General features: G+C 37.2%; 2 protein-coding genes and 1 long non-coding RNA gene across 10 annotated transcripts; 1 reads left to right on the top strand and 2 right to left on the bottom strand.

The window, feature by feature from the left end:
* Positions 1–193: 193 nt before the first annotated feature.
* nlrx1 (NLR family member X1) lies at positions 194–12358 on the bottom strand. 6 transcript variants are annotated; one of them, XM_042739488.1, is made up of 10 exons: positions 12180–12355; positions 10351–10462; positions 7247–7370; positions 6843–6912; positions 6631–6740; positions 5899–6521; positions 3419–4842; positions 2463–2549; positions 1191–1442; positions 194–1092 (listed from the first exon to the last, which is right to left on the bottom strand). In XM_042739488.1, exons 3-10 carry the CDS (start codon positions 7350–7352, stop codon positions 738–740), a joined length of 3027 nt encoding a protein of 1008 aa, XP_042595422.1. In that variant the 5' UTR covers positions 7353–7370; positions 10351–10462; positions 12180–12355; the 3' UTR covers positions 194–737. The 6 variants fall into 6 exon arrangements, with proteins under 6 accessions (XP_042595422.1, XP_042595426.1, XP_042595421.1 ...); XM_042739492.1 differs by having other exon boundaries at positions 7247–7338; positions 12180–12352; XM_042739487.1 differs by lacking the exon at positions 10351–10462 and having other exon boundaries at positions 12180–12354.
* On the top strand, positions 11709–20617 carry LOC122139819. 2 transcript variants are annotated; one of them, XR_006156564.1, is made up of 3 exons: positions 11709–11763; positions 15024–15127; positions 20484–20617. It is a non-coding gene; the product is annotated as an uncharacterized LOC122139819 (long non-coding RNA). The 2 variants fall into 2 exon arrangements; XR_006156563.1 differs by having other exon boundaries at positions 20392–20498.
* On the bottom strand, positions 12692–20585 carry abcg4b (ATP-binding cassette, sub-family G (WHITE), member 4b). 2 transcript variants are annotated; one of them, XM_042739494.1, is made up of 14 exons: positions 20354–20585; positions 18371–18488; positions 17529–17688; positions 17314–17364; positions 17072–17217; positions 16862–16985; positions 16667–16781; positions 16268–16410; positions 15796–15894; positions 15022–15190; positions 14769–14869; positions 14439–14597; positions 14241–14359; positions 12692–14158 (listed from the first exon to the last, which is right to left on the bottom strand). In XM_042739494.1, the coding sequence occupies exons 1-14, from the start codon at positions 20583–20585 to the stop codon at positions 13933–13935; spliced, it is 1962 nt and encodes a 653-aa protein (XP_042595428.1). In that variant the 3' UTR covers positions 12692–13932. The 2 variants fall into 2 exon arrangements, with proteins under 2 accessions (XP_042595428.1, XP_042595429.1); XM_042739495.1 differs by having other exon boundaries at positions 12694–14158; positions 17529–17661.
* Positions 20618–21654: the final 1037 nt, after the last annotated feature.

Consider the following 21654-nt stretch of genomic DNA (forward strand, 5'->3'; position numbering starts at 1 on the left):
AGGAGATTAATATTTAATCTTCGGTTTATGAGACAACACCTCAACCATAATCAGATCCGAAGGGGGTATTACATAACCAACTCTTAATTAAGACAACTGACAACAAACTCCTCTAAAATAAGACAGTTCGAGCTGGTAAACCAGCATCTTATTTAGCTAAAGTCAAAGCTATACAGTTTGACAGGGAGCCACCTTTCATAAGCACTTTTAGTTTTATTTTGTTGTTACTGCATAGCAAATTTCAGTCACAATTTGTTAGTTCAAACATTTTTTTCAATCAAATATTAAGGCAAAAGATATGGTAAGATTGCAGAAGCATCTAAACCTTACTTTGTTAACCTTGTCTAGAGCACCATTTCACACTCAAACATTGTTTAAAGAGTTAACCCATATACAAAACGGCATGACACTCCTACAATTAATTTATGATAACAAAAAAAAAAACTGAATTCTCCCTGAATACATATGCATAGGAAATGGCTTTTTATGGCAAAAAACTGTCATCATGCAACAAGGAGCAGTTTTCAAGTACTGATCTGAAGTATTATGGAGTAGTGAATATTGATCTTTCCCTCAAACATATTGTCACAGTGTTTTCTCAAAATGACCTAATCAGTATGTGGTCATGTGAGTGGATGGAAATCCCTTTAAAATCTAACTGGGAAATATTAAGGCTGACTGGATTGAAATATGGCAACAAATTTTCCCAAATCCCTTTAGCTTCTAGGATAGTTACATTATTTTATACCAGTCCCTGTTCCCGTATCACTGCTCTTTTCCAGTAAGCGCAGCATTTGCCTCACGACGCTCTCCACTCGTCGGAAGTGCATCTTTTTCCAGAAACTCGGGTGCTGTTTGCGACCCCATTCCAGGTCTTTCAGGAAGACCTGCAGTTGCTCGCGTACACGGCCTCTGTCCCAGGAAAGAGAATTTTTTCCAATAACGCTCAGAATGGGATGCCAGTCCTCTGAGATGTCTGAACCCTCCGTTACAGATGCCAAGACCTTCACCCGCCGGCCCTCCTTGACCCGAGGACCACCACGCACGTACAGTGACTGCTTGCCCACATCGGTAAGCTGGTTCAGATACAGGCTGAGAGGAAGTATGAGCATAAAACATCTATTAACATCAGATGGATTTAAAAGAAAGACACATATGATTGAACTATTCAAATGTATTATTGTACTCACTGTACTGTGTGGATGCTGGGATGTTCGCGACAGGCATCGACCAGAGTGAGAGCTGCACTGTCTCCGATGTTGTTGTAGGCCACATTTAGCTCCTGTAACATATTATGCTGGCCAAGTCTCTCGGCCAGCAGGTGTGCCGATTGGTCCCCGAGGCCTGTGTGCATCAGATACAGCCGCCGCAGAGAGTGGTTACCAGACAGAGCTTCCAGTAGATGGCTGATGCCGGTGTCTGTCAAGTAGTTGTCACACAACCTGTGATCACAGCAACAGGAAATTCACACAAAAAGCATAAGAAACACTTTTTCCTGAATATCATCACAGTGGTTCTTTAGACAAGGGATGCAACTAAAAAAGCAGTGTATGTATCTATTAATTTTTCTGGATTAAACTGTTAAACAAGGTCATAGTTATACATTTACATTCAGTAGTAACTTCTTTCTTTTTCTCACAAAATGTTTTTTCTTAGCCTATTACTGTATGGGTCAATCCAGTCGAATACTAAAATAGTGTGCCAAATTATTTATCATAAATACTGCAAATTTAGCATTTACTTCAAAGAATGAATGGAAAAACAAGTGAAATTTTACACACATCATTACCAAAATTTAAAAAAAAAATAACAAACAAAGCTGAAATGAAATGAAAAACAGATAAACGAAGGATGAAAAACTAAAATATAAATTTTAAATAGCTTAGCAACTAAATGAAATAAGTTTATTTTGAAGCACTATAATAAACTGGAAATAAACTAAACCTGATCTCAAAAATTAAAACTGAAATTAAAATTAACTAAGCATAAATAGTATATTTACAAATAATAAAAATGACAAAACACATAAAACAATTACAAAAAAATAAATAAAATAAAACTGAAATAAAAATGGTTTAAACATTAACAGTATATTTGCAATATTAAAAATAATAAAAATGACAAAAACATAACAAAATAACTAAAAATGTAAATAAAATTAAAATATATATAAAAAAAAAAAAAAAACTAATTAAAAACTTTAATAAAAACTGGTATATAAATAATACTAAAATAAATACACTAATAAATATGTACATTTTGGGACATGTTTTTGTCCTGTGTCTCAAGAATCAGTGAAGAGATGCAATGTCACTAACAAACACATTACATAGACTGAGTTTTCCAGCTCAAGTTATTGGTAAACAAACAGAAATTGCTTTTTTTTTGGCAGTTCGAATGTAACCTACCTCCTCAACCATGAATATATCACAGTAATAATGTGCTATTGAAAATAGGCTTACTGTATTGACTTAATAGTACAGTTGGGCTCAAGCAGGAGATCTCGCAGTAGAATGCAGGACTCAGGACCCAGGCTGTTAAACTGGAGACTGTAAACACACAGCGAGCAAAAACACACACACACACACACACACACACACACACACACACACACACACACACACACACGTGTGTGCCATTAGTTTGTTGATTTCCCAGGCAGAAAATCAATAACTAATGAGGCAATTGTGCTAAGAAGTAATTATTACCAACTGCATTCTGCAAGCAAAGCAACCTGAAGGCAAGGTCCATTAAAACCACATTATAAAGACCAACCAGTCCTCAATTGCTGTTACTTTCACTCAGTAACATGCAGCACATTACAAACTTTTTTGTTATTCATAAATCTGGAGGTCAGTGTATTAGAGGGCAAACATTTATATAAAAGATAAGTTTGAAAGTGTTCAAAAAATGGGGTCTGTAAGAAGTTTCTTACCATCACCCATTTTAATCAAAAATACAGTAAAAGATTAATATTGTGAAATAGTATTTCAATTTAAAATAGCTAATTTCTATTATCCTAGACTGCTCAGGTTAGTCTGTTGCCTGGTTTAGGGCACTTTTCATCTGGTCATGTTGAGAGAACCAGCTAAGACCAGAAAAACTCAATCTTAACAAGATGATTATTGTTATTTAGCAGGTAAGTTCTGGATGGACAGCAAAGAGACAATTTACATAAATTCTACATTTAAAACTAATAATGAAAATTTTAGTCTAACTATTGGTTTAAAAACACCAAACTGCTAGTTAATGAGCCCCAAACATGTATTTGTATCAAATTTAGCTATAGAGAATCTAAAAAGCTTTTGAAGTCAGATGTTCGGTATGGTTCAAATGTTTCCAGTTTTATGCATAGAACTACTTGACTCAAGCATGCAAAACATTGACTAGTTTTCTCTATAATAAGTGCATGTCTCACTTGAGGTTGCTAGTGTGACGGAAGGCTGGCCAGAGCATCTCCAATAACTCTGGAGTGATGTGGCAGGAGGAGAGGTTGAGCTCGTTCAGGTGGAAGCTTGAGCTCGTGCAGCTCAGAACCATGCTCAGCACGAAGCACTTGTGTGGCGTCATGCGCACAGTCGACAAGTTGATGGTCTTGATGGACTGGAGGACTTCAGCTGTGAGTCGAGGGTTCTGGAACTCATAAAGCAGGACCAGAAGGTCCATGAGCTCCTCGGGAGGCTGCTTTTTCTGGCTCTCCTTGATCAGGTGTTTCCTCAGCGCACGGGTGATCTGAGAAACCGTCTGACTCTTGATGCTGCATCCGAGCTGGTCTAACATCCTCCGGTTCCCGTAATGAAGAAGTCCACCCATAAAGATAGGGTAGAGTTCAAACGCTCTTGTGTAGGTTTCCTCCTGTGGCTGTGGACCATGCACTCCTAGGAGGCTTTGTTCCACCTGGTCCAAAACATCTTCATTGAAGCTGTCCTCCGAACGAAACATTTCCGCCGCCATGGTGTTCGCGATACGCCCTTTGCTGTGGCTGCTGACTCGCTCAAAGAGTTTTGGGAACAACTTAAGCAAGTTGAAAACGGCGAAGATTCGGAAAGGTATGATTTTGGAGAGGATGCTCAGGAGGCTTGTGATGTCCTCACTGGCTTGTCCCAAAGCCTCAGAAACCTCCTTAGTCAACTTCTCCAGGACGCTTTTGTTTTCACCAAGAACGACGTAAAGAGCAGCTAGATATTCCTGCATGGCGGGAACAGTAAACACATAGTGTTTACCATCTGATTCGGGATCCATACCATGATAATCTCGAGAAACCAGAAAGAAGTCAAGCACATCTGTGCGAAACACCGCCAGTTGTTGGAGTTCTTCATCTGTTTTGGTCTTGCCACCAACCCACTGCTCCAGTTCTTCAGCGGAGAACGACGACCGCTTGTTGGTGACGCCATCAAAAGCTAGTTTACCAACAGTTCGGACCACATAGAGCATTAATGAGTTCTGTTGCTCTTGTGAAGAGACGTTTCCATCCACAGTTATCACTTCTCCTCCAAAGTTGAGCCTCATGAAGCTGGTGTAGATGCCAGTGAGGGTTCGAATTGGTGACTTTGTATCAGTAAAATGCAGTAAATGAAGAGTGGCGCATGTGAGCCAGCAGTAAGATGGTAAGAAGCAGGCGGTTGCTAACTGACTCTCCCGCTGTAGATTTAGGTAAAGCATCTCTATGAGTGTCTCGGCTGCCTTGCCCGGCTTGCCTTCATTCTGTTGCAAGAGCCTGCTGGTGAAGTAGGATCTCTGTCGATCAGGATCATTGAAGCCACAGATTTGTACATAACGATTTATGTATTTTTTAGGAACCATGTCCACAGCAGATAGTCTGGTTGTAACCAAAATGCTGGCCTGTAAGAAAAGCAACAGGTTGTAGCAGCTATTAATTACAATAAACATTAATCAAAAGGTGGGAGCCAAAGAAAAGTAATTGGCACATTTGTTACGTTTTCAGAAAGGTATTTTTGAATACATGTGGTTTCATATGATTTTGAAAGACTTTTAAACCATTTTTAAGTGTAGTTGACTCTAAAATGTAGTTAAGTATAAAGCAATGAATTTATATATTATTTAATATAATATTAATAAAAATAATAATTAATCATTTTAAATATGTGTGTACACATCTTAATCATTATTTTCCAAAGATTTTTAAAATAGTTTTAAGATATATCAAAAAAGCAATATCATGAATGAATTCATAAATATGATAAAAAAAACTGCTTTGTCATAAAAGTCTCAAATGGTCTAATATTATAACAGACTTACTGACCCAGACACACATGCTCTTTATGATATTTCTCTTTATGTTTTTTTATTTTGTATGTTGGTAGCACCACATGTCTTTGAACTGTCTGTGACAAAGGTTTTTTTTCAAATATCATTAATTAAAAAAAAAAAACCTTCACTACTAATAAAAATATAATAAGATTTTATTTTTAAAAATTAAATTCTTTTGATGAGGCTTTTTCTTCATGATGATAAAAAAATTCAAATTAATTTAAATTCAGAAATTAAAAAAATGCAAATATATAAAAATACATATAATATTACTACTACTAATAAATTATTATTATTGATATTATTAAAAAAATAAAGTCACATAATTCTTTATAATGGCTTTGTCTTCATTATTATAAAAATAACAAAATTCAATTAAATTCACAAATGTAAATAAAAATGTGCATCACAAACCAGGTGTATTCAAGTTACTGTATTTATGAAGTGCATTTTATTGTATTTTTAAAAAATTAATAGACCTGGACAAAAATGAGTGTGATGTCATTAACCAAGGTACTGCAATTTACATCACAAAACCACCACCGATTTAATCTGGAACATGGCATCATTCAACATGCCAGGTCACAGAGTGAAAAACCTCAAAGAGTAAACAGCTGAGCCTCATACCTCAGGAAGCAGGTATTTCCTCAGTAGATTTACAACAACAGCTCCCGATGAGAGAGCCTCATTGGGATCGCTGCATAACTCTGTGGAGCCGATGCGAAAATCCAGCTTCATCTTCTCCATTCCATTAAAGATGAAGAGGACATCCTTAGCCTTATCATAATCTCCACTAAGATAAGGTGTCCTGCGAAGGTGCATGTATTTCCTGCCCACGAGATCTCGAAGGGATGTTGGTTTGGATAAATGGGAAAGATCCTCACAGGAGAAAGGCAACACAAGTTTGAACTGGGAGAAAACAGATCCAGCACACCAATCCAGCACTAGTTTACGGACGACAGTACTTTTCCCTGTGCCGACAGCCCCATACACCAAAACATTTAGTCCTCGTGCCTTGTTTCCATTATTGTTAGCATCAAAGAGCTGCTCAACTGTGAGAGAGGGACGTGTGGCTATGCTTGTCTTTTCTTTGAAGGGACTAAGACCTCTGTCCTCATCTGGATGATGCTCCAGGATAAGTGGCTGCACATGCATAGTTTCGGGAGAAAAATAGCCACCAAATTGCCTCTCCTCTTGAGGAAGGTGACTGAACCATAATGTCAGCTTCTGTTTGTGGATCTCAATGGGATCTGCAGGTTAATTATAATACGAGCATAAAAGATATTGCTATTTTATGAGCTGAATGGGCTAACAGAGTGATATACCATCTAAATGTAAATTATTAATGAATTAACACACCTGTGATGGGTTCATGGGTACAAAAGAACCTAGGATTGAATCCAGAAATGGAATAGCACATAGATGTTCTCAATTCTCTCCATGTATTTCTATAAGAGCTTGTTGTCTTGCTGATGAGACAAAACAAGTGATATCAAAACATATGCAATGAAAACAATCGACATAGATGCTGCGTCAGGAAATTCTGGATGTCTAAGTATTATTATACTTACGCTGGAAATGAGAAGTGATGCGTATTTACACCACCACAGATGCCATCTGATCGGAGACTTGCGTTAAAGCCTGAAATAAACAATAGTTATTTCTGTAATTATCAAACCAAAAAACAAATTTTCAGTTTGATTTTTTAAAAAGAAACTGTTCAGCAAGGACTAAAATAATAAAGAAATATTATGCTTCCCAACTTTTTTCAACATTGCTAGTAATAAGAAACATTTCTTAATCAGTAATTTAGCATATTATAATGATTTCTTAAGGATCATGTGACACTGAAAAAATCACAGGAATGACATTTTAAAATATATTACAATAGGAAACAGTTTTTACAATATTACTGTTCATATTGTTCTTTTGATTAACAGATATTTTAAATGTTTTAAAAATATCAATCACCTACTTTTCTTAAGAGCCCTGGAGTGAAGTTTGCAGCAGACGTCTCTTGGTGAAACACGGCATCTCCATCTTAACAGTTCTGTTCCCGATGGCCTCCTTAATCGCCACATTTTGACTTTAAAATAACCCTAAAGGATGATATGTTTTGTCATAGTTAAACAGGTCTAAAAAAAATGTGTTGAACAGGTAAACAGTCAACAGTCTACAGTCAACACAGTAATGTAAATGTACCTGACAAAATCAAGGCAAACCTTGTAAGGTCCCTCCTTCGGCTTTGTGTTTCAATGACACATGATGCCTACACGGTTACGTGATACACATATTTGTTTAACAACACACCCAAAATGTTAATTTTGGTAATGTCCATTATCTAAAGAAACTGCATAATGCACCACTAAGTGTGACCAACAATGTGGAATTTAAAATACCTCCTCCAGACAGGTGAGATATATATATATATATATATATACAGGTCCTTCTCAAAAAATTAGCATATTGTGAAAAAGTTCATTATTTTCCATAATGTAATGATAAAAATTAAACTTTCATATATTTTAGATTCATTGCACACCAACTGAAATATTTCAGGTCTTTTATTGTTTCAATACTGATGATTTTTGGCATACAGCTCATGAAAACCCAAAATTCCTATCTCAAAAAATTAGCATATTTCATCCGACCCAATAAAAGAAAAGTGTTTTTTAATACAAAAAAAGTCAACCTTCAAATAATTATGTTAAGTTATGCACTCAATACTTGGTCGGGAATCCTTTTGCAGAAATGACTGCTTCAGTGCGGCGTGGCATGGAGGCAATCAGCCTGTGGCACTGCTGAGGTGTTATGGAGGCCCAGGATGCTTCGATAGTGGCCTTAAGCTCATCCAGAGTGTTGGGTCTTTGCGTCTCTCAACTTTCTCTTCACAATATCCCACAGATTCTCTATGGGGTTCAGGTCAGGAGAGTTGGCAGGCCAATTGAGCACAGTAATACCATGGTCAGAAAAACCATTTACCAGTGGTTTTGGCACTGTGAGCAGGTGCCAGGTCGTGCTGAAAAACGAAATCTTCATCTCCATAAAGCTTTTCAGCAGATGGAAGCATGAAGTGCTCCAAAATCTCCTGATAGCTAGCTGCATTGACCCTGCCCTTGATTAAAACACAGTGGACCAACACCAGCAGCTGACATGGCACCCCAGACCATCACTGACTGTGGGTACTTGACACTGGACTTCAGGCATTTTGGCATTTCCTTCTCCCCAGTCTTCCTCCAGACTCTGGCACCTTGATTTCCGAATAACATGCAAAAATTTGCTTTCATCCGAAAAAAAGTACTTTGGACCACTGAGCAACAGTCCAGTGCTGCTTCTCTGTAGCCCAGGTCAGGCGCTTCTGCCACTGTTTCTGGTTCAAAAGCACACACCTGTGCATGGTGGCTCTGGATGTTTCTACTCCAGACTCAGTCCACTGCTTCCGCAGGTCCCCCAAGGTCTGGAATCGGTCCTTCTCCACAATCTTCCTCAGGGTCCGGTCACCTCTTCTCGTTGTGCAGCGTTTTTTGCCACACTTTTTCTTTCCCACAGACTTCCCACTGAGGTGCCTTGATACAGCACTCTGGGAACAGCCTATTTTGTTCAGAAATTTCTTTCTGTGTCTTACCCCTCTCACTTGAGGGTGTCAATGATGGCCTTCTGGACAGCAGTCAGGTCGGCAGTCTTACCCATGATTGCGGTTTTGAGTAATGAAACCAGGCTGGGAGTTTTTAAAAGCCTCAGGAATCTTTTGCAGGTGTTTAGAGTTAATTAGTTGATTCAGATGATTAGGTTAATAGCTTGTTTAGAGAACCTTTAATGATATGCTACTTTTTTGAGATAGGAATTTTGGGGTTTTCATGAGCTGTATCCCAAAATCATCAGTATTAAAACAATAAAAGACCTGAAATATTTCAGTTGGTGTGCAATGAATCTAAAATATATGAAAGTTTAATTTTTATCATTACATTATGGAAAATAATGAACTTTTTCACAATATGCTAATTTTTTGAGAAGGACCTGTATAAACAATTCTTTACATATAATGAACTTTTTCACAATATGCTAATTTTTTGAGAAGGACCTGTATAAACAATTCTTTACATATGCAAGATTGCTTGAAATTCATCAGTTAATAGTAATGAATGATCAGTAAGGTCAAGTAATTTGTCCTTGTCTGTGTGTACACAACAGAAAATGTTTTCCCTGACTATGACTATGATGACTATGAGCAAGACACTATGAAAGTGTGACCTGTACCTAAACCAACACTGGAAACACATTTTTTATTAAGTAATTTACAACACAATTCATCCGGCGACCAGTTTAGATCAGTGGTTGTCAAAAATGGGAAGTCAGTTGAATGTTGAACATCTTTATTTTTTTTGTGTTTTTAAAGCATTTTGATCAAAATTATATTAATATAAGCACATTTAAATAATTGAAAGATTAGTTATACAGTTGACGTACGACGCTGCTGATGTGTTATCTTTGTTATTGGGCGCACCAGAAAACACATCAGCAGCGTCGTACGTCAACTGTCACAGCAGTCGCGCTCACAACAGACCCGGAAGAGAAGACAATGCTGAATAAAGTCGTCATTTTTGGACCAAAATGTATTTTCGACGCTTCAACAAATTCTAACTGACCCTCTGATGTCACATGGACCACTTTGATGATGTTTTTATTACCTTTCTGGACATGGACAGTATACCGTACATACATTTTCAATTGAGGGTCAGAAAGCTCTCGGACTAAATCTAAAATATCTTAAACTGTGTTCCGAAGATGAACGGAGGTCTTACGGGTCTGGAACGACATGAGGGTGAGTCATTAATGACATAATTTTAATTTTTCGGTGAACTACCCTTTAAGGACACAAAAGTAGAGCGCAACGTGTCATATTACTCTGAGAACGTCACGCTCACTGGAGAGAAATGTAATTGGTGACAGGAAATATATTTATTATTCTGAACCATGTCAAAGGATTATTTTATTTCACCACCCTATGTGAACCTGAGAGGAGGAGATATATAGAGAAAGTAAATTATATTGGTGTATGTCAGTGCCCCTTTTCCTTACCTTCCTTTTGTTGGAGAAATGATCCAACTGAATGGCCCGATATGAAATACCCCGACATCTACAACTATTTGATCGAATCACCAGGTAACAGCATCATTTAATCTAACGTTACCTAAAAAAAGATAACAAAAACATAGCTTAGATAGCTATAGCTCCAGTGGGCGTTGCGTTAGTTCTCACAGTAATATGACATGTTGCACTCCACTTTTGTGTCCTTAAACGCTTGTTTTTCAGGGTCGACAGCTTATCAAAACGTAGTTCTAGGTTTCAAGCTTGTTTACTGTACACCTTGTCACACAGCAGTCACGCTCGTCAGCAAAGTGAGTGAAATGTACACACAAACACACATTTTCATCAAATAATACGTCATTAATAGCGGTTCACTTCCGCGATTTAGTACGATTGCGTTCACATCAGTGTGCTTTGACACTAGCACTTTTGGTGCACACCCGGGTTCGATTGACGCCAGAGTTCGGTTCGTTTGAATGATGTGAACGCTGTCTTCCGAACTCGGGTGCGCACCCGCGAACCGTGTGTTTGTGTGTACATTTCACTCACTTTCCTGACGAGCGTGACTGACGGGTGCGCACCCGCGAACCGTACCTGAGTCCGCTTAAAAACGGTGGTCTGGGGTACGGTTCATGTGAACTCTGGTACGTTTCGCTGATGATGTGAACGCAATCGTACCAAATCGCGGAAGTGAACCGATATTAATGACGCATTATTTGATAAAAATGTGTGTTTGTGTGTGTGTTTCACTCACTTTCCTGACGAGCGTGACTGACGCGCTGCAAGCAGAGAGCTGTATATCTCATTTCTGTTGCCTTCAGCGTTCTTTAGAGCATTTGCAGTACATTCGTAAGACAGACGCAAGTGCCGTTATGTACCGAAGCTTTGTAAACAAAACGAACGGTTCAAAAACATAAATACATAAAAGTGCAGAGAGTAATGTTATGCATTTGCCGCCTTCTCCTGCGCCTTCGTTCCTAAGCAACGGGGTAAACAGCAGCTGGCTTGATGACGCAAGCGAACCGCGGTTCGGACTCAAATATTATAATATGAACAGAGTCCAGCGGGGGCAGGGGGAGGGGGGAGCAAACGAACTCGGGTTCGGACCAGGCAAGTGAACCAAGTGTGAAAGCACCCTAAGTGTGTTTACAACGTTTGTCGCACTGTTTAATGATTTAAAAATTGCAGCGGGTGCTTACTATGTTTTGCAAATGGCCAAAACTTGCATTTTGTTCACATACCTTTGTTTTATTCTTTTGAGAGGTGATCTAAATATTTGCGGATGTGAAACAGATGGAAGATTGATAGGCTTGTGCTGCAGTTCTTATGGATGTTTTGCCGTTGTTTTTCAGGTCTTCCAGCCGGTCACGTGACTGAAAGCTGCCACTCACTAAAAATAGTGCAGTAAGTTAAAAACTCATTACAATATCATTTATTTTTAGTTTTTTTGTTTGTTTGTTTGTTTGTTTTTCATCTGACTTGTATAGCTCTGCCTCGCAATTTCTTTGTCTATAAAAAAAAAATTCTATCTCCACATGCAATTTTAAGGTCAAACTCTTTGTCTGTAAATGTAAACAGTGTCCGTCGCGGCATGTGCCTGTCATGTATGGTTAATCGTAAATGAGATTTAATATAGTTCGATTCTGGAATTCGACGCAATCTTGTTTGGTGTGAGAAGGGTCACAACATACGATTCATTTCAATATTTATAAACCACTGTTAGGTGACATGATGAGTCAGAGCAACATAGCGACTACTTTTATTCACATGAGAAACCAGACGTAACGATTAAGATGCTGGTAATTATCGAAGATCTTTACCTAATCTAGAGGCTCTATATAGGGTGATTTCTTCACTGATTTCCCCAAGTCTCTGCCCGCGTTCTGACACTCGGATCACAGCCGAGGAAAGCGTCCATTCTACGGCAGAACAATGAGCATACCGCTCTGTCTTCCTGCTAAGTCAAGTCGTAGTACCGCCCACATACACAAATTTCAACTTTCAAGTTTGAGCTTTATTTGAACGACGCTGTAGCGAAAGTCAAATGACTAAATAAAAGCTATACAATAGATATATGGAAGTCACACATGCTGACTTAGCATTATGATGTATGTGCATAGCGACTTGTGACGCTATCCTACCAGCAGCTTTAAATCTACAAAAGACAAGCTTTCTTCAGGATACTGTTGGGTTTTAAATCTGACACTGCCACCAGTTAATGTATTCAGACAGCAAAATCATACTGCCTTTCACAATTTTATAGGCCCACCCAAGCAATAATTTATTTTACACAATATTAGGCTACACAATGTCTGATACAAGCTGTTTTACTTCGGACAACCCTGATCAAATTGGCACACCTACAATCTTCAGTATGAAGTCCAAACAGGTTCTATATATGGACCTGTATAGGGGTTGCTCGAGGATGATGAAATTCTTTAACCGCTGTCAGCGTTGTAGCTCTGAGGGATTCTGAGTAATTCAAAATAATTCTTCTTGGAAAGACTCTTCCATGAAGCTTTTGCGGGTGGGGCTGCTTTGGTTTCTTTTGCACGTGCTATTCTTCAGGTTTCGTTCAGTGAGTCAGAGTTAGCCAATGTTACAAAAAAAAACATTTTGTTATTATGTATTGTAAGGGGTAAAATAAATTATAATAAAGTATTTATTATTTCTCTATGTCCTCATATGAACCGCTATGAATACTACACTCAATACGATTGTTTTGAAATTGCAACAGCACTTCTGATGGATTTCATAATTTTATTTCTAAACACACTAGGTACATTTGGCAGTAAGACATGTTTACACAATACATTGTTGATATACATAGTATGAAAGATTTGTTGATCTAAAATATTATAACTTTGTTTTAATACATAAATTTAAGCACCAGGTAAATACAAGTGAAAATACTAAATAATCATAAAAGAAAGAAAACTAATAAAATCTACTATACAAAAAGAGTGATACAATGGTTTAATAGAAACACAGGCACTGTGTGAACCTTCACAGTCTTCTGGTTTGAATTAAAACCCTTTTCGGACTTGTGCAATGATATGTAAACATCCTCATCTCAAGCTAAACATGTTCATGATGTGCTTTCTGAAACTGGAAATGCAAAAAACTTCATTCTAATCAGCTCGGAGTAAAAAATATAAATAAAAATAAAGTCAATATTAGTGGAAGCTTAAAGTCAGAGTTAAAGGAGTTTGAGAACTGCCATAATGAATCGAGAAAGATCAGTAGATTATGATTTGCATATTTAAATTTGGTATGACATCTTGAATTTGGATATAGCAGCCTTGCATAACACCACATTTTTTCCAACACCTTGTACTGCATCATTTTAACACTGAAAAACATTCAAATATTTTTTTTTAAGCCAATTCTGTAGACAATGACATTTAATTAATTTATTCCAAATGAAAAACAAAAACCAGAACATGAAAATTATGAACTAATAAATCTGACCTTCCTGAGCAGATAATGACACCTTTGGAAATTATAGTGTATATGTGTAGCCTGAAAACAGGCCACAAGAGCTGCAGACCATTCAAGGCCATGACTTGAATATTATCGTTCTGACTTTATTTTGTACCGAAGAACCAAGTAGGTGGCGAGTCGCAGGATGAGGAAGAAAATCCCCAATACGATGAAGTCCATGTAAAGTTTGGCATCTTCTACATCTAATAACTGCAGTACTTCTTCAGGTCTTTGGAACTTGCAAACCCTCCCTGGACATTCAAGCTCGGTTCGATTCATCCCATAAATGGACAAAATCACCCCTTCAAACCCATACCTGTCAGAAACACGATCAAACAAACAAAATGAAATGTGATATTCGCCTAGTAAAAGTATACATTAAGATATAAATAGCATACCGGACATAGGACACGTAGGAACTCCATTGTAGGTATTCTGGAATGGTGTCAAAGTTCACAAAGAACCCCGAGAATAGCAGCACCGGAATGGCTGTAACCGGACCGACAAAAGTGGCCACCTGTGAAGAAAGATTTTACATTATTGTCGTAAATTTTTTAGCCGCAATCTGGAGCTCTTCTAATAGCTGTAACATGTACCTGTAGGGATGTGGAGGCAGCACCGACTAGAAGTCCAAGAGACTGGGCTACTAAAGCTGTGCAGATCGACAAAGCCAAAAACAGCAAGTAGCGGCTTGCCTCTGGAGGCTGTTCAGTCATCCAGTATACAATACTGCAGTACATAATGGGACAAAGGACCTGAGGAAGAGTGGACAAAGAGTGGATATTAAATACAGGAGTTATACAAGTCCTTGGTTTTCTTTGTCTTAGATCCATTATATTAAACCTTCAACATTGTCCAAATATGCTCATCTCATATCATGCATAAAATGGAGTCAGTAAGGCTTAGACAGGCAGGCAGGCACCCACCTGGAATGGAATGTCAGCCATTGTCTTAGCCAGATAGTAAGCCTTCAAGCTGTACCAGTAGTTTAGATGTTCCCTCAGAAACACAGCCATCTCTAGGGGAACTGAAAGAGGACAGAGAATCTAGGACTCTAAAAACCACTTTCACTTCCTCTGAATGAAAGTAGGACATGACTTTAGACCCAAAATTGTGTTATATGTGTTGACAGTAAAGCTGTTACATGACTGCTGCATTAATGCCTCTTCATTAACTTACAGGTAAGAACTGTAGGCATCAGTGCTCCAAACATGAGAAAGAGCATTGAGAAGAAGAGGAAACCAGTGTTGTTGAAGACTTTGCTGGCATCATTGCCAATATTGAGGTACAGCAGGCCTATCAGCACTCCAATGGAGATGTGTGACATTAGGCGCAGATGTGTCAAAACCTAGTGCAAAAAAACCAAGAAGCATTTCAAACGCCATTTTAAACTAATCTGCTGAAGTAAAATGCAGTAGCTATAATTCATTTATAAATTGAATTAAGATCTAAAATGCCAAGGATGCCCCCAAATACGATGATCCTCTTCCTAAAATATAAATGCAACAATTTATTTTCATGTTTTAAGACCTGTTTATACTGAGTGAGAAAAACACTGATGCAATGAAAACACCATGTAGCAAAAAATATGTTACGATTATATAATTATATAAAATGATTAACAATTACATTAACATTAATTAACATCTCTCTCTCTCTCTCTCCTCTCTCTCTCTCTCTCTCTCTCTCTCTCTCTCTCTCTCTCTCTCTCTATATATATATATATATATATATATATATATAAGCAGAATAATTAAATTATTATTTATTGCCATTTTCACTTTATTTTATTTTAGTTTATTTTAGCAAAAAAAAAATAATAATTTTTTGTCATTTTCAGTGTTGGTTTAGTAACTGTGATTTGCCTTCATAAAGCAGTATTGTGTCATTTGGACACAAAACGTAATAAGGTATGTTTAGGGCTGATATCAACTATATGAGACAACAGTATACCTGATCTCTGCATATTGTAATAAATGTTCTCTTGAAGAGAATGCAGAACTGAGTCAGAGAGCTTGTTGCGAAAGTATGGCTCTCAACATGCCCTGAATCCTGTAAAAGCAAGTGTAGGAAAGCAAAATGAGTCATTAGAAAAATTCAGTAAATATAAAAGATTATGTTAAAGCATGAACCATCTGCCCCAGACAGCCTTTACTATTTAAAGCAGGTGTCAGAGACACTGCATGTACTCTTGTGCCAAGTACAGGCTTGTAAGTATCTTTTTTATATAATCATGTCTTTGGCAGTCAACTCTCATCAAAACATTACTTGAGAAGACAGTTATATCATATCAGTATATTTTGAGCTGAAAGCGACTTTTGAACACAGTGGATCAGTTCGTCTAGCAAACATCCTGACCGCAATTTGTGCAAGTAAGCATTACAGATGTTATCCACAGGCAGATTCTGAAACTTGCATCACTCACTTTGACACATTTTGCAGTGCATGGGGTTAGAGTGGTTTTGTCGATACAGTTGCACTTATGCTCCAATGCACACATACCACCCTGAACAGCCTCAAACAACACTGGGTTCAAGTCCCCATACTCTCCTGACGCTACTTCAATGACTAAACACAAAACAGAGGGGAAATGTATGACGCATGATATACTGGTGGCAAACTGATTATTGCTTATTGATTCTTTGTAGTGTGTATAGACAGTTTTTTTCATCAAAATCACATTAATTAAAATTTAAAATATGTTCTATATTATTCTTAATATCAACCAGAGAGACATTAATTTTATGTATTTTTTTAAGAAACCGTAATACATTTTTTGCTAAATAGAAAATGTTTAAATCTTTTCTGTTAAAATAAAACTTACTGAAATCTGCAGGATTGTGATATGTGGGACAGTGAAGACCCAGTCCTCTCAAATAAGGGATAAGGTATGGGACACTTCCTTTGTATATGCACTGGCCTTGGCTTAAAATATACAGCTGTGAAGTTGACCCAGAAGAAATGAAATGATGAGTGGCATGATCTGAAGATTTCCATAAAGATTTGGACATGCACATACCTTATCAAACATCTCGAATAGTTTGGCACTGGGTTGGTGAATAGTGCAAATGATAGTTCGCCCTCCTTGTGCCAGAGACTTCATCAATGACACTACCTGGAAACAGGACGCACTATCCAAACCACTGAAAAAAATATACAGTATCTGTTAATCCTACAAGCATCTAAATAATGCTGATTTATTTGTGTCACAATACAATGACATCATTACCTGGTGGGCTCATCAAAAAACATGACTGGGGGGTTGTTTACTAGTTCAAGGGCAATAGCCAACCGCTTACACTGCCCCCCAGAGAGACACACAGTTCGAGTGTGGACACACTCATACAGTCCCAGGGCAGTCAGAATTTCTTTTACCTGCATGTCAACATAAACACACAGAAAAGAGGTGAATTTTTTTACCAGAGGGAAACATTTGGGGCAAGTCTGAATGAGGTGATGAGCTTCACCTACCAGCTTTTTTTTCACCTCGGTATCTTCATTGAGCTTCAGGTTGGCTGATACCTAGAAAACAGTGCAGAAATCATTGAGTTCAGTGTGTTTCTTGTTAGAAATGACTTTTTTTCTACAGGTGACTAAGCATTCGGAAGTGATTGTTATATTGGGTATTAGCACCAAACCTGCAGTAGGGGGCATCCTTTACTACATCATTCACCCTACAGACTCACCATCATTGCTTCTTGAACAGTCAAGTGGGGCAGCAATTTGTCCTCTTGCATAATGTAACAGGACATTTTACGAAAGGTTCGGAGGTCTCGGAGCTTTCCATTTACCAGTATCTCTCCAGTCATTCCTGTTTCCCTGTAACACACAAGACACCCAGAAGTGCTGGGAAGATGACCCTATTTAAAACATAATTACTTTCATAAAGTAATGTCACGGATTACATTTGATTACATTTCTAAATTTGAAACAGGCAGGGTTAACCTTAGAGTAAGACTCAACATTGATTACTGTCAGACTTTCAAAATCCTTCATCACTTGAATTAAGATTATAATAATTAAATTTTAAAGCACAGCTACCACAAAATCAGACTTTAGTGCATCTTCTTACTTTGAGATCATTCTGATGATAAATACAGATTTAAAATCATAACAATAAATAGTTTCATAGTTATGATACTGTTTTTGAAATCAAATCTTTGCTATGACAGGAAACACTGGCATCTATCAAAGCCTTTATGAAAGCAATCAGTTAAATCTGTATGTGGGTGTGTGTGAAAAAAAATTCAAATGGAACCCCCTTTGAAATGGTTAACATTTTCATAGGTAACTAATTTAATTATAAATGTTTTTCTCAGTAACTGTAACTGATTACAGTTACATTTCTTTTGTAATTAAATGTTTAATTTAATTTAAATAAAATTTAAAATTTAATAAATTTATTTATGAGCAATTTTTTTTTATTCATAATAAAGTTTACAAATAATACAAACAATTGGAATGAAAAATATAGCATGTTTTCTCACTATTTTTGTTTAGATCAGTTTTGCACCTACTGTATCCTCACCTGTATCCCGCCAGGATGTTCATCAAAGTGGATTTTCCTGCCCCAGAGGGGCCCATAATGCCAATGAGTTCCCGACTGCAAAATGTCCCCGACAGACACTTGAGTAAGGCCTTATAACCTGGAAGAAAAAATATATGCTTGGCGTCATACGGTTCTCCTTTTGAACAAACGGTCCACTTGCAGTTAATCCCTTCAAATAAGAAGTATGGTTTAATCCATGAACCTCGTGATTGTACTACATATTTCTCCAAAGCTAAGAAATGTGAGAAAGCGAGTGATAAAGGTGATGAAAGAATTAGGCTCAAAAATCTTTAAGTACAGTGGCTAATTAAACCATTCTGGATAAATCTGCTCATTGACCTTTCTACGAGTCCACCATGATGGCTTTCACCCACCACATAAGACCGAAAGATCTCATTAAAAAAAAGTTATGACATTTATAGGAGTCGCTGATATAGTATTTAAAAAAAAAAAAAGTCTGACTTATTACAGGATTTCAAAGCAAGGCACCCTAATTATCAGCCTATTAGTCCAAAAGCTCGGTTCTCACAGTCATATCACAGGAAAGCCCTCTCCTTTACCCTTTTACTTTATTCCCATACATGTCCACTGAATGTTAAGAAGTCATTTAATGACTGCCATATTATCATCATTGGTGGCACTTTTCCTTTAGGCCACAGTGGAAACATAGGAAGGGCCAATTACATTTATCATTTCATTTCCATTTATCATATTTACAAATATATTCCATTCTCTATTTGATCATCATAGTGATAAGATTAATCAGCATAAAAAGACACAAGCATTAGGATGATGTCAGCAGCCAATTTCAAACTGAAAATGATGTTCTCACCAGTGACGTTAGATGTGATCTCATCTAATTTAAACTACTTGTAGTGATGGCACTGCAAAAACAAAAGTCCTGTGGCATTTGAAGGCTGTAAAAGAGTATATCTTCCACACTGTTATGTTTTCACCAATAAATCAAAAAGAACCATCTGCTATCTTCAGGCCAGACAGTGCATGACTAGACAGTGCATGAGTCAGCTTCATCAGATAAAAACAGAAGTGATCAGTATGAGATACCTGCATTCTTGACGTTGCCTGCAAATCAATAGATCTAAAGGTCTAGTCTTGGTACTCGTTCTAATGTGATTTTAATCTCCTCTGAATGCGTAGCTGCTAAATTAAAATTGCTTATCGTATTTCACTTTGTACATGAACAAAAGTTGCTACTCTGAGCATGCATCTAGTCAAGATCTGTTTCAATACCCTATTTGACTTATACAGCTAAGAGATAAATAGTCTATTATTAAACACAGTATCCACCATTTAGGCTCCATTTTATTTCTAAGATTGGATTTCTCTGCTACTCTGGTCTGGTCTAAAGTTGGGATGCATCCATTTGTGCACAGTTATTCACGGAGAACCTCTGAGTTGTCAATTTTCTCTATTTGTATCTTTTTCCATCATTCTGTCTTGTTTCCTGCTCCACTCTATCTCTCCCTTGAGTTTTGACAGCTGCATTATTGATAAACCAGTTGTCTCTTTTCTTTAAAGTTTTTGTAAAAACGTGCATAAAATTATATATTTTATGAAAATGGTTTTAAATTTCCTCATAACCATCAATAATCTATTTTTATCTTTATTGTATAATTTATACTTTTTTAATATAAAATAATGTTTTTATATATTTTCATTCATTTATGCCTTTTATAAAAAATAACATTTTATAAATTATATTATATGCTTGCTTTAGTCACTATCTAATAAAACAGACTGTATGCCTTCTTCCTTTATTGATTTCTTATGGTGTCTTATGATTAGGATAATGTCTTATAAAGACCCCATCCTTAAGGTCTGTTTCAAATGAATGAGGTCAAAACTACAAGTCATGCACTATTTAGGACCGATGAGTTAAATGAGTTTGACAGATTATTTATGGTTACCTTGATCAAAATGTGTAAAATATGATCTCCTGACCTTGTTTCTTCCACCATGGCCCTTCTCTGATGGTGTAGGACAGGTCTCTGAACTCCAGGTCCACAGCAGAGCGTTTGGGCAGGTGAGAAAAGCGCTGTGCCTCTGTGATGTGGTTCTCTACCTTTTTCAGATGGGTTAGCAGTGGAGCTTCCTGTGGCTGTGTTCCTCCATTACACAGGCTTTCCTCCACAGTAATACTAACTGACCCAAGATCAGATGCCTTCACTGCCATTCCAAAGATCTAAAGAGAGCAAAAATCATTCAGTGCTGTAACCATGATCGATCTCTCATTCTCCCCAAGGCTGCATTTATTTGATCAGAAATACCATAAAAACAGTAATATTGTTAAATATTATTACAATAAAAAAAAACTTAATGTATTTTCAAATTATTTATTCCTGTAATACAAAGTTGAATTTTCAACAGCGATTACTGCAATGTTCTCTATGAAATGTATCAAAAGAAAAGTACAGAACACCCTGATCCATGTGATAAACTGCATAGTTACATTTTTTACATCTAATATCACTGTCTTCTATTAAAGAAATGCTATGAGTCATCATATTGTACATCACTATTCAAAATGAGAAATCTCCAATGAGAGCATCTTCCGATACTTTCCCCTTGAAATGCAAACCTCTTTACACTGTCTGCTCATTCAGGAGAGGCCCCTACTCTGTCAAATTGATCTGGTTTAGAATTTGGAGCTCTTCTAAAAGGCTGGGATTTGGTTTCCTCCTAGAGACCGCTTTGTGCTGACACATTGAATTGACTAGCTAGATGTAAGTCCCTGGAGTTTGGAGCCAAAAGGAAGAGCGAAATCAGAGTATGTGAGTAGCCAGGTCAGAGACAGACATCACTGGCTCAGTCCCACAGAGAGCACTAGCTAGGAGGAGATCGCTCCAGTGTTCACATGAGAATTAGTAGTTTGTGCTGTATGGAGACAGCCTGTACAATGGAAATCTTGCTGGAATGTATTATAACCAGTGAAATATAATACGATTTTTTTCATAGACATATGGGTAGAACAAATTATCACCACTCCTCTGATTTTTGCCCACTGTTTAGTGAGACACTGTGCATGTTAATATACAAGTGTTACATAACACACATCCATAAACATGTGGAATAGTTTGTTTTAGGAAATGAGGATTGTTGAAATAGTATTTAGTGTCTATTCAATAATTTTGTAAACATTAACCCTTTAAATGGTAAATATATTTGAGAAAATAAGTGAGGAGGCTTAATTTCTGAAAAAAAAAAGAATAAAAGATATATGAAATTGTATTATATGAGCCCTA

Source organism: Cyprinus carpio, chromosome B15 (genome assembly GCF_018340385.1).
Source record: "Cyprinus carpio isolate SPL01 chromosome B15, ASM1834038v1, whole genome shotgun sequence".
Classification (NCBI taxonomy): domain Eukaryota; kingdom Metazoa; phylum Chordata; class Actinopteri; order Cypriniformes; family Cyprinidae; genus Cyprinus; species Cyprinus carpio.